The sequence below is a fragment of the Nicotiana attenuata genome, chromosome 8 (genome assembly GCF_001879085.1).
Source record: "Nicotiana attenuata strain UT chromosome 8, NIATTr2, whole genome shotgun sequence".
NCBI classification, from domain to species: Eukaryota; Viridiplantae; Streptophyta; class Magnoliopsida; order Solanales; family Solanaceae; genus Nicotiana; species Nicotiana attenuata.
The window spans coordinates 8,262,351-8,274,781 of record NC_031996.1 but is presented as its reverse complement, the minus strand read 5'-3'; the positions used below and the strand labels follow the sequence as shown (position 1 = coordinate 8,274,781).

Below are 12,431 nucleotides of genomic sequence, written 5' to 3'. Positions count from 1 at the left end.
GTGGTAGGAAGAGGGTTTTGTGATAAATTGGTTCTTTGAGTTTGGGAATTACCATGCAAGCTTGGATGTTGAGTGTCGAGAGAACCACGCAGGCCTGAGCTCGTCGGCAATGGCGAAGTCAAATCTCCAAACATCAGAGGTGTGTCCGATGGTGAGTACAGCTCTCTACCACCGGTAATGGAATCCTTGTCCCTTTCTGGTCTTTTGCCCCCATTAACAGCTTCTCTAAGCTCCCGCAGAGCTAGGTCTTGACTTCGAAGAGCCTTCTCTTGTCGAGCTTATGATTGTTCTTGTCTCAAGTTTAAGCTCATCATATCAGCAGACATTTTTAGTAAGACATTCATCATCTTTGACATCTCCGTTGTCATGATTCACAGAGCCAAGATACAGATTTGAAATTAAGAAGAAGAAGAAGAAGAAGAAGAAGAAGAAGCTATTGCTAAGAAAAGAAAATAGGCAAAGATAGGATAATTCTCATTGATCCTGAAAATTGTATATACGGAGAGGTATATACCCACTCACTCACTACAGACAACGAGGATAACTAATCATGTGGGTCCCATATGACCTAATATAATATAAATAGCTTTTGTGGACTAAAGTGTAATATACTACATAACTCTATTAACTAATTTAAGCCTTAATGTACTCTTCACTCAACTTCCTATACAATCCTACACTTCACTCGTATCATCCCCGTTACTATTCATGTATATTTTATTATTATTTTATTATTTAATCTTTTAATTTATCTCTTTATATATACCTAATTATGTTTATGTAATATCTTTATAATAATTAATTTTACATCTTAACTTTGACGTATAATNTCTCTGCATTGCATAAGGCTACCTTTTGCCTTCCGAGACTAAGCTCTGTCTCCATCTGCATTTCTCTGCATTGCATAAGGCTACCTTTTTGCCTTCCGAGACTAAGCTCTGTCTCCATCTGCATTTCTCTGCATTGCATAAGGCTACCTTTCTGCCTTCCGAGGTTAAGCTCTGCCTCCAACTGCATCTCTCTGCATTGCATAAGGCTACCTTTCTGCCTTCCGAGACTAAGCTCTGTCTCCATCTGCATTTCTCTGCATTGCATAAGGCTACCTATTCTGCCTTCCGAGACTAAGCTCTGTCTCCATCCGCATCGGCTGAAAGATCGCCATTTTATTTACACTTTGCATGGCTGAAATATCGCCACTTCATTTAAAATCTTAGCACCGGCTGAAAGATNCAGCTGGTCAATTTAGAAGTTGCTAAAATTGAAATGTGAAAATTAAAAATATATTAAAATTGTATCGCAATGATTTCATTTTTATTTGAATTATTAGTTAATCTATAATAATTGCTTACAAATTATATTATTGAAACTTTTATGAAATTATTTTAATGGAAATTATAAATTAATAAAAATAAAAGATGGAATTTGTCTAATGGAAATTAAAAAAAAAATTGAAATGAAAGATAATAATATAATATAGAAGAAAGAGAAGATGGTGGAGATCCCTATTTTGGGACAACCAGTGAATAGTCGCTGGGACCAAGCATCACAAGTTGTTATTTGTTAATAGCAGTTAAAAGTAGTCCACCTTTGTGGTTCTGTGCATGAGAGAACAAAACCAGCTAAGGCATAGTCCCTTTTAACAACTTGATTGTTGACCGTATTAATATATTGTAAAAGACCAATCTTTTCATTTTTGGATTTGGTAAAACGAATAAAAGTCCCATTTTTTCTCTCAAGAAAAGGCATAGAGTAATCAATCAGCTTTGATAGAGATGAAATTTGGGAAAGAATATGCATCCCAAATGGTCCATGAATGGCAAGAAGCTTACATGGATTATAATTCTCTTAAGAATGAGTTGAAAAAAATCTTGAAATTCAAAAAGAAGAATGCACCATTGCCACAAGTTGCAGTCACCCCAAAAGGCTCCTTAAGGAAAAGACTAACAATGTACAGAGCATTTAGTGGACTACACAACAGTTTCACAGGTTCTCCAGGGAAAAATAATGAAGATGAAGTGACAGTAGTGAATTCAGAAGGTGACTTTGAAACCACTTTCTTTGTGTCTTGTGAAGAAGGTGGAGAATGTGAGCTGGTTTTCTTTAGGAGATTGGATGATGAATTCAACAAGGTGCTAACTTTTTACCATGAAAAAGTAGGAGAAGTGATGGCTGAGGCTAACAAGTTGAGCATACAAATGGAAACACTTATTGCTCTAAGAATCAAGGTTGATAAGCCTTCAATTGGAATGCACACAACCCAAGTGATGGATCCTTCAACCAATGATAATAGTACCTTGTCTCCGGCATCAGTGGATCCTATTCATTTGACTAGTCCAAGTAAGTGCAGATACTTTGGCTATTATGTTCCTGTTCCATCTTTTTTTGGAAAATATTGGGGGGAGGGGGGAATTACCCCTGGCTATATTTTTATCCTTCGTTATATTTAGGGGTGGAGCAAGCATGCTATGTACGGGTTCAGTCGAATTCAATAACTTTGGTCTAAACCACGTATTTGTCTTAAAAAATCCTTAGTACAATATATTAATTTAGAATCCCTTAAATGACTTAAACGAACTATAATCCCAAACTCATAAACTTCAAGTTCTGGTTTCGCCTCTGGTTATATTTGGGGTTATTCATGTCGTAACAAAATCATTCCGCATTTGTTATTGAAAATAATGGAGCTTCAACCTTTAAGATAATGTAGAGTGACTTTAAACCATAGTCAAACGTAGATGTGTAGTATTTTGACACCTGAAATCCACTCTTTTTATGCTGGAACTTCGTTAAAGTCAAGAGAAAATACGAGACGGTTTGACATCCCAGCTGTTGGCACTTGCTTTATTGCTCCATTCAATGATTGCCCTTTAATTTGTTCGAATTCTTGTTTAACCTCAATGTAGATAGGCCAGAAATGGAGGCAATTCAAGAAGTGGAGATGAAAAATGAAGAAATTCTGGAAGAGGAAGCAACAAGAAGGGAAAGAGATAAAACAAAGATGAATCCCATGGGTTTTAGGCCTGCTCCACTAGAGATTTTGGACTATGTAAAAATCAATGTTGAACCCGAAACACCTCTCTCGACTTTAAGAAACTGCTGCATGACTTCAACATCAGAATTATCATTCAGCAAAGAAGAGCTCAGAAAAGCTGAAGAGCAAATGAGAAAGGCTTTTGTTGAGTTTTATCAAAAGCTTCGACTTCTAAAAAGCTACTGGTAATGGTGCATTTTTTCGCCCTCATAAATGAAGAATTATAGTATTGTTTTTGCCTTCAATTCAACTCATACTTAACTACTTAATGTGGCCAGTTTCTTAAATATGTTGGCATTTTCCAAGATCATGAAGAAGTATGATAAGGTACTACTACTACACTGAAGTAATAACTATTTCACAATAGAAAGTACTTTTGCCTTTTAACCTTGCAATTTATTGATACAGATCACCTCAAGGAAAGCTTCTAAATCATACTCAGATATGATTGGAAAATCTTATCTTGGTAGCTCGGATGAGGTAAATTTTCCTTCAGTTTCAAAAGTTGTTTCCCTCTCAGCATTATTCCACTTGCAACTATAGTTTTAACATCGCATTGATCTTTGCTTTTTTAGGTTTCTAAGCTCACAGAAAGCGTGGAGGTCACGTTCATAAATCATTTTGTCAATGGAAATCGAAGGAAAGGAATGAAAGTATTAAGACCACAAGCTAAAAGAGAAACGCATAGAGTAACATTTTTCATGGGTAATTATGCATCATTATTAGCATCAACTTCCTCTTCCTATGTAATCAGAGGTCAAAAGGAGGATTTAGGGTGGATTCTGCCGGTTCAACTGAACCATTGTTCAGTTTGAACTACGTAAACATATGCAAAATAAATTTGTAATTGTATACATATAATAAGATCATACTCATTTGAATCAACTAACTCTAGATCCTTGATCGCCTCTATCAGAGGTTACAAAAAGTTGGCTTAGTGCATCATAACCATAGTTTTTAGAGACATCTGGATTGACCTGTCATCTCACTTTCATCAGAATCATATGTTCATTTTAGTAGCTGATATACATTTTACCTATAGGTTTGTTCTCTGGCTGCTCAATAGCATTAGTGGCAGCTATTGCTGTATCAATACATTTAAGAAACCTTCTAGAGCACAAGGGTCGTGGGCAGTATATGGAAAACGTATTTCCACTGTACAGGTGAACTAATTAACCATCTGTCTTTTACTAAGTCGTATTGATTCTTCCCCTTGTGTTTCTAAAATTGTATCGTTGCAGCCTATTCGGATTCATTGTCCTCCATATGCTCATGTACGCGGGGAACATATACTACTGGAGGCGTTTTCGGGTCAATTATCCTTTCATATTTGGCTTCAAGCAAGGAACAGAGCTCAATTACAGACAAGTTCTCCTCCTTGCTTCTGGTGTTTCAGTACTTGCATTGGCTGCTGGACTCTTCCACCTGGATATGGACATGGACCCAAAAACACGAAGTTTTGAGACAGTGACTGAGCTGATCCCACTTGTCCTGGTGTTTGTAAGTCTAGAAAAACATTCTACAACTGATCTATACACATTGTTTCAAGTTACAAACCCCTAATGTTTGTAAATCTTTTTTTTCCAGATTCTGCTTCTAATAACTTTTTGTCCTCTGAACATCATATATCGTTCAAGCCGTTTCTTCCTTATAAGATGTTCCTGGCAGTGTCTATGTGCTCCCCTTTATAAGGTACCAACAGTTTGCGTGAGATATAGAGACGCGCATTAATATCACAGGAAGTACATAGATACTAAAATGTCTCACATCATTTTGTAGGTCACGCTACCAGATTTTTTCTTGGCAGATCAACTTACCAGCCAGGTTTGACACTAAGTTTTTTTTTAAATGTGAAACTTCAGTATTATACCAAAAGAGGATTCAAGAAGCTGATAATTCAGTCAGTGTAATGTGCAAATTTTGCATTACTTATAGGAAAGAACTATAATGTTCTCTTGCATTTCATTTTCAGGTTCAGGCAATTAGGAGTTTGCAATTCTATGTTTGCTACTATGGGTGGGGCAACTTCAGAACAAGATCAAATAAATGTCAAGAAAGCAATGTTTATCAAATCTTATACATAGTCGTTGCAATTATTCCCTTTTGGTCTCGGTTCATTCAGGTATTATAATTTTTGCACACAACAAATCATCATATTCCCATTTCCCACTATATATATCTTGACAGTTATTTAATATGGTGCTTCATGTGATTGCATGATATACAGTGCCTTCGCCGCTTATTTGAAGAGAAAGATTCGATGCAGGGGTTTAATAGCCTCAAATATTTGTCAACCATTGTTGCTCTTGTGATGAGGACACTTTATGATCAGAAGAGAGGAACCTTTTGGAGAGTAATGGCAGCATCAACATCAGGAATTACTACAGTTGCAAACACTTACTGGGACATTGTCATAGATTGGGGTCTATTGCAAAGGAATTCAAGAAACCATTGGTTGAGAGACAAACTACTTGTGCCACGCAAGATTGTCTACTTTGTTGCCATTGTAAGTGCAGAAGCAGGTTATATTATAAAGCTCTTCCGGTGAAAATTAAGTTTTTGATGATTGAACTCTAAATGCAGGTTCTTAACATTATTCTGAGACTAGTATGGATGCAGTTGGTTCTAGATTTTCAAGAACTACCGTTTCTGCACAAGAAAGCAATGGTTGCAATAGTTGCCTGTCTAGAGATCCTTCGTCGAGGCATGTGGAACTTTTTCAGGTGGAAAGCATTATCTATTTGAGTTTAACATATATTCAATGACAGTGTAAAGGAACTTTTACATTATCAAGCCATCTAAAAGATAACAACAACTAACTATCCATAATAGTGTAGCAGATATTTGATGAGTTAGCCAGCTACTTTGTGTATTTATTTGACATCTCGTAAAAGATAGTGTGCTTCTATCTAACAGTAGCTCTGCTGTTTTCATTGTTCAGGTTGGAAAATGAGCACTTGAATAACGTTGGGAAATATCGTGCCTCCAAGTCCCTACCACTGCCTTTCAACTACGACGAAGACAAGAGTCTATAGCTATGTTTAGCTGATACAAGTCAAAGGAACCCAGAGTACTCAAGAAAAAATTATTTTGTTTTCTTGGTTTCCCTTTTCTTGTTCAGTTCTTTGATTCATTCATCAGTGGTGCTTATAATATAGTTTAGTTTTGTTCACAAAAATGCTCTTTACGTTCTATATGAAAAATATGAAAACATAGCAGATGATCCACACAACTTCAAATCTATTGATCAAAATTTATGACACAAAGTCAGATTTACAAGTAGGACACATAATAAACACACCATTAATAGAAATGTAGTACGGATAACTATATTGCTCGAAATTTGACAAGGCTAACTTTGATGCTAATCATCTTCCGCTGAATGTATATCTTTAAAGGTTTTGCCCTCTAAAGTTCCAAACAAGAATTCTAGATAATCAACAAGCTTTTGTAATCCAAGAACTAAAAACGTCACGTTAGGGCTAAAGGTTACGGATGGAGCGAGCAATTTATTCCAGAACAGTCGTATACAATGAAGACGCAAACCATTTTATCTCTCTCAGATAACAACAAACCACTGAGCAAAGACCAATAAGCAAACTACAAAGGTGAATTCTATTCTGGTGGATGGGAATCCTCTTGATCTGTCTCTTTATCATTCTGAGAGGCAACCAACTGGTCTGAATCAGAGTTCTCTGCCGTTATAGCGCCCGTGCTATCATTATCTTGGTCACCAAAGATATATGAGAATGATAGTGGATTATATGTGGAGCTTGCCTTTTTCAGCCCCTGAATGGCTTTGATTGCGGCAAGTGTACTTCGATATATATCCACATTTTCTTCCCCAAGTGGCAATGCCAGAGAAATATTTGAAGCATAAGAAGTAGTTCCTCTGGTTGACCCTTCTGCAGTAGCATCTGATTCAACTACTTCTGCTTCCAAAGGAAATAGGACCTCGAGATTTTCCTCACACTCACGGACTAATCTATTTAGAGGCTCCGTTGTAAAGAAGGGTTGATCAAGAGCAAGTTGTGTGAAAGGAAGACGCAACAATCCCCCAGTTCGTTTATCAAACTTCTTCAAAATCTTAACAAGACCTAAGTGAACAAATCAATTTGTTTTAGAAGGCTGATGGTACCTACCTTAATAAAATTGAAAGAGACTCTACTTTAGGTTGTTATTCTGCAAAAACTAGAAATACGACACTTGAAACACAAAAGCCTGAGCAGTGATAACTAAAATGTATGCATAAAACAGTGTAAAAGCTACAGAACCTGCAAAATTTAGAGAGCTGTAATTTTTCAGAAGAACCATCTCCCCGTGTATGGCAACAAAGTCTCTACGTATCCCCATCATCTCATCACTAAATTCTCTGTCTTTTGCGAGAACTCCATCTCTACCACTCTTCTCCTTCACTCTTTCAATTCGCTCCTTCAATTCCTGGAAGAGAAGTAGATGAAATAGGTTTAATTCCCACAATAAAACAATTACAATTGATACCCACATATTTGAATATTTATTTATTTTTCCACTTTTGAATTTTGACGTGCTTATTGTTGGGCATATTTTCTCGAACCCATCCTTTCCAATCCCTGCCTCTTCACCATCGAGATCGAGAGAGAGAGAGAGAGAGAGAGAGAGAGAGAGAGAGAGAGAGAGAGAGAGAAACAAAAATACTACTACCTATTTTCCGTCCCCCTTCTGAAACCCCATTAGAGAGATTCAATCCAAGTCCAAAATAAAGAAATCCCCTTAATAAACTCAGACCGAAATACATTTCCTTATTCCTCATCTACTACCACAATTTTTTTCAAGCGGACACCGCAAGCGTCATCCTCCACAACATAACAATAAACCCAATTCCAAACTTCGAAACATCACGAAACCCCTTAAATCGACCATATTATTGCATTGCTACCTCCACAGAGAACCAGCAGTGCTATTATTGTTAGATTGGTGACCAATATGTTGTGCTGTCACAATCTAAAGCATACATGATGCAGGAACAAAAACGCAGAAACTATTATATAATTAAAAATTAGAAGTAATATTATGGTTCACCATTATTATTCATATCGGTGGTACTGTCACTTTAGTTGAGATCTTACAGTAATCTGTTATAGTGTTATCATAAGGGTTTTCTTTCCACTTAGCTTTTCATATTCCACCTTCTGTTAGGATTACTTTGCTTTATTTATTTCCTTTTAAGAAGCTCTTGATAGACAAAGAATTAGGACTCCTGTATAATTTAGGATTTGGGTTCTCGGATTTCTCTTTGATAGAGTAGATATTAACTTTGTAGTCATTCAACCTTTGTTATTAATAACATTATGCCATTTGGGGAAAAAACTTCTTAACACAATTTTATTTGTGATTTGATGGGCATAAAGGCCGGAAGAATGGGGCTATTACAATCATGTATAGGGTATTGGAAAGTAAAAGAATGAATCGTCAGCATGCTAATAGCACACATACATGCACATGTATAAATATCATGTATCTTTTTTATTTGGGTACGTGAATAAATATCATGTATCACATAACCCCTTAGTCCTTTCACCACCAAACAACCCAAATAAAAGGCTAAGGCAGATATCAATTTTCCACCCAAAGCGTGAAACAAATAAGAGTAACTGGGGAAATCAACTCCATCCTTCCAAAATGCATCCTATTCTGATTAATACAAAGAAAAAGGAAACAACTAAGCTCATTATGACATCGCACCAAAAGTCGTTGTCCAGACAAAACATAGCCTCAGCATGTGACAACTTGTAAAGTGCTAGCGTTATGGAAACTGAGAGACACAACTTAATCAAATTAAGGGGAAAAAGGGAGAGATTGACAAGCATTAGCTATAAGAGACTGAGACTGCAAACGAGGACAAAGGATAATTCGGTGAAAAATCAGTCCCAATTAATTGATGCTCATGCAAATGATAAAAGCCAGACTACAAGTCATAAATGTCTGGCGAATAGCTCATACTTTTCACCTTGAGTTCTTTTTATCTCTACGACGAGTGCTGCAATTTTAAATTTTAAATTTTAAATGTTTATCTGTCACCCTACAATAGTTTTATATAAAGCATAGAAGTTGAAAGATGCAGTTTTTAACTCAACAAGTTGTGCTCAACTTTAATGTATGGCAGCAAACTTGTGGATTTAAATTGCCAGTACAAGTATCCAAGGACCAACTAGTGTATCAAAAAGAATCTGCTAGACTGCAACTAGCATTGACTCTTAGCATGACCCGTCACTGACTTTTAATATGGGTTTAAGAACTGATAGCGACAAGCCATTGACAAATGTAAGCAACTTGACCATAAATTTAAGCCATCAAACCATTGGTCGACTTAGCTATTAATTAACCATGGTGATTCCTAAAGTTGCTAGTATATTCATGTGTCAATTGTTTCGAGTATATTGAACTTTACAAAATAGAAGCATTGGCAACACCTAAAGAAGCAAACTTCAGAATGTAGACAGCACCATCCCATTGTGATTGAATTGAATTCATAAGCAAGTTCAAATTGTATATTCAATATTTTGGTGTCTATCCTGCTTAATCCACTACTTGTGCCCACCTGAGACCCATGCTTATTAACAAACAAAAATTACAGTTGAAAATCGCACAATGAACAGGCAGTTGTGGGACAAGAGAAAATAAACCTCCGGTCCCTTGCCAAACTGGGCAATATCATACAACGATGAAACTAACTGGCAGAGGCAAATCCAAGATTTGAAGTTTATAGGTTCTTACCATGACTCGGGTTAATATATGATAATAATTGGGTTCAAAATCAAATATGTAGAGATATTTGGTTGAGTGTACTGCTGAACCTCCTAATCATGCTTGGTGTCTTGGGATCGAATCCCAGCTCTTGCTATACCCCCTCACGATAGGGTTAAGGTCTGGGGGGAGGGGTAGTAGTGTGAGAGCTGGGAACCATATGAGTGGCTCCATCAAGTAATTCACCGGTTCATTCTTAGAATTTCGTGTCTTTGGCATTGAATGAATACTTTAACATTTGGGACTACAGTCATTTTCTGAACAATCTGGTTGTGCAAGTTCATAATTCCAGACTTCTTGTGGTAATTGATACTAAACCAGCGGCAATAAAGTGATCTACCTTTTTTTTATTTGCCCAAAGAAATGCTTTTGTCCAAAATCGATAACAATTTTTCAAACATGTTACTTTAAGCATTAGAATGATATGCACCTGAATAGAGTAGAATGATATAGATGATTCGTACACCTGATTTGAAAGAAAGGCGTGGTTTGATCGATGGATTGACTGGCTGATTGTATGCTATTAACTACATAAATCAAGGTAGGTCTTGTTGATTAAGCACTCAAGGATGTGGCCAAGGTCAAAAAGTGAGTGAAAACTTTGGGGATCAGGGTTCATATCCTAGCAAAGACAAAAAAGACTAGGTGATTTCTTCCCATTAACCAAAGTCTTATCGGATAGAGCTTACCATACCTATGATGTTAGGAGGTAGCAGGTATTCGGTAGAATTGAGGTGCGCACGGATTGCTTTGGAGTTTGGACACCACTGTTATAACACAAAGAAAAGGTAGGTCGTGTTGACTAAAACAGGAGTGTATAATTTAAGACATGTAGGGCCATTTCCTGAAAAACAGTTAAACAAATTGGAAAGGCACCTAGGTGGAATATGCCATCAATATATTCTTATGCTGCAGCTTAACTAAGAATATTCCCCAGGTAGCTCCAACGATACCTTCTCCCTACCCCACTAATTTATTTGTTTCTCCAATTATATATCTCCTCACTTGCTGCAGCTATCTATGGCAAGAAACGGACTATTAACTTCTTGCCACCCCTCTTAAGCTTTTTATGATCTCATTTGCATCTATTTTTCTTTTTTCTACTTCAAATAATGTCATTAATTTTCCATAATTGCAATTGATTGATTGGCCCATGCCTTTTATCTTGTAGCAGCAGATGAAACCTAAAAGATAGTGATCCGTCCAAATTTATCATAGTGTTGGCCCACCTTAAACTCCATTGTAACAAGTAATCCCCTACTTGACACCTAATCATCCTTCACATTTCATGATCCATCAAAAGTTAAAATTTAAACTCAATTATGGAAATTAAAACGCAAGTTGGGATAATCAGCAGTAAAATAAACAATTCCTTCGGAATTTAAAGTGGTCACGGTAAATAGTAAATATCACCTAATGCCAGCGATTACAGGATTAATGCCGTAAATCAAAAGGTTAAAAAGATGAATTCAATTCAAAAGAAATACTAAGAATTTGGGCCGAGTAGAGCACAAAATAGAGGATTCATATAGCCGATCTCAATTATTAATTGATTGACATACTAACATATGTATACAGTAATTCAGAAGAAAAACAAATTAACCTGGAAGCGAATAATAAATTCCTCCTCTTTATCGACGTAAAAATCGTTGAATTTGTCGAGTTCCTCATTCAGAATTCTAACGAACCAGTCCTGCAAGTGCGGCGGAGGCGGCGGAGGAAGAGGAGGGGGATTGTCACCGCCGGTGGGAAGATTATCGCCGGTAGCCGGGATAGAACGGAGGTGGTGCTTGAGAAGCTTCTTCAAGGGCTTGTAACACAAATACTTGTCCCTCCATTCGGGTAGGGTTTCTTCTAAATGCGTTGTAAATTCTTTCCCGAATTTCATAACAAGATTGATCACTCAGTTTTTTCTCAAACACAAAACAATCAATTTCACTTTGTTGGAATTAAACAACTTGATGGAATAATTTTATTGGGAATAATCTGATGTGATCATGTGATGAAAGAATAAAAGACGTTACGAATTTTTTATTGAAAGATACAAAGGGGATAGTAGTAGTGGTAAACGCAGTGATTATATTTTTGGCTTTTTTTTATTTTCTTTTTGGATTTTAAGAATATAATCCAATAAAGATAACGATGAATGATACCCAGATGCGAGAAATAGTAAAAATTTTGTTTATTCCTTAGGCAAGTTGCAGGCTTTAATGGAGTTAGGAATCTTTTTTTTTAGCAAACTAAAATTAGTGTTCGAAAATTAAATTAAAAAAAAAGGAAAAAAGAAGCATCTGAGTATTCAAAAGGAAACCAAAAGGCAGAATGCCAGATGCTTCGTGTTGGAAAGTCAACTTGGGAATTTCGTACTGGCTTTTTATGTGCATGAAAGAATATTCATTGTATTCAAATGGAGATTCAATTCAAGAACTGTTCTGGCAGTTTAGCTGTGTTTTGTCCTCACAAACGAGGCAACCCACGTTTCTGTTTTCGCTACATCATTTACGGGTATCATCACTTTTAGCTCGCGTTAGAGAATATATATATATTATATATATATATATATATATTATATATATATATATATATATATATATATATATATATATATATTCTG

General features: G+C 36.3%; 2 protein-coding genes across 2 annotated transcripts; one reads left to right on the top strand and one right to left on the bottom strand.

The window, feature by feature from the left end:
- On the top strand, window positions 1,644-6,244 carry LOC109230851 (phosphate transporter PHO1 homolog 9-like). The gene is made up of 13 exons (XM_019396306.1): window positions 1,644-2,337; window positions 2,904-3,216; window positions 3,310-3,358; window positions 3,440-3,511; window positions 3,607-3,736; window positions 4,074-4,194; window positions 4,273-4,531; window positions 4,619-4,723; window positions 4,811-4,855; window positions 5,004-5,153; window positions 5,259-5,537; window positions 5,615-5,754; window positions 5,973-6,244. The coding sequence occupies exons 1-13, from the start codon at window positions 1,773-1,775 to the stop codon at window positions 6,064-6,066; spliced, it is 2,322 nt and encodes a 773-aa protein (XP_019251851.1). The 5' UTR covers window positions 1,644-1,772; the 3' UTR covers window positions 6,067-6,244.
- Window positions 6,339-12,274, bottom strand: LOC109230852 (SPX domain-containing protein 4). Its single transcript, XM_019396307.1, has 3 exons — window positions 11,421-12,274; window positions 7,306-7,471; window positions 6,339-7,128 (listed from the first exon to the last, which is right to left on the bottom strand). The coding sequence occupies exons 1-3, from the start codon at window positions 11,703-11,705 to the stop codon at window positions 6,647-6,649; spliced, it is 933 nt and encodes a 310-aa protein (XP_019251852.1). The 5' UTR covers window positions 11,706-12,274; the 3' UTR covers window positions 6,339-6,646.

What these genes read in the sequence shown, in the direction of transcription:
- LOC109230851 (XM_019396306.1), top strand. Translation starts at nt 1,773, where the DNA reads ATGAAATTTGGGAAAGAATATGCATCCCAAATGGTCCATGAATGGCAA. An exon ending in TATGTGCTCCCCTTTATAAG is followed by an intron (nt 4,724 to 4,810) that starts GTACCAACAGTT and finishes ATCATTTTGTAG; the next exon opens with GTCACGCTACCAGATTTTTT. An exon ending in GGCATGTGGAACTTTTTCAG is followed by an intron (nt 5,755 to 5,972) that starts GTGGAAAGCATT and finishes TTCATTGTTCAG; the next exon opens with GTTGGAAAATGAGCACTTGA.
- LOC109230852 (XM_019396307.1), bottom strand. Translation starts at nt 11,705, where the DNA reads ATGAAATTCGGGAAAGAATTTACAACGCATTTAGAAGAAACCCTACCC. An exon ending in AATTTATTATTCGCTTCCAG is followed by an intron (nt 7,472 to 11,420) that starts GTTAATTTGTTT and finishes CTTCTCTTCCAG; the next exon opens with GAATTGAAGGAGCGAATTGA. An exon ending in CAGCTCTCTAAATTTTGCAG is followed by an intron (nt 7,129 to 7,305) that starts GTTCTGTAGCTT and finishes TTGTTCACTTAG; the next exon opens with GTCTTGTTAAGATTTTGAAG.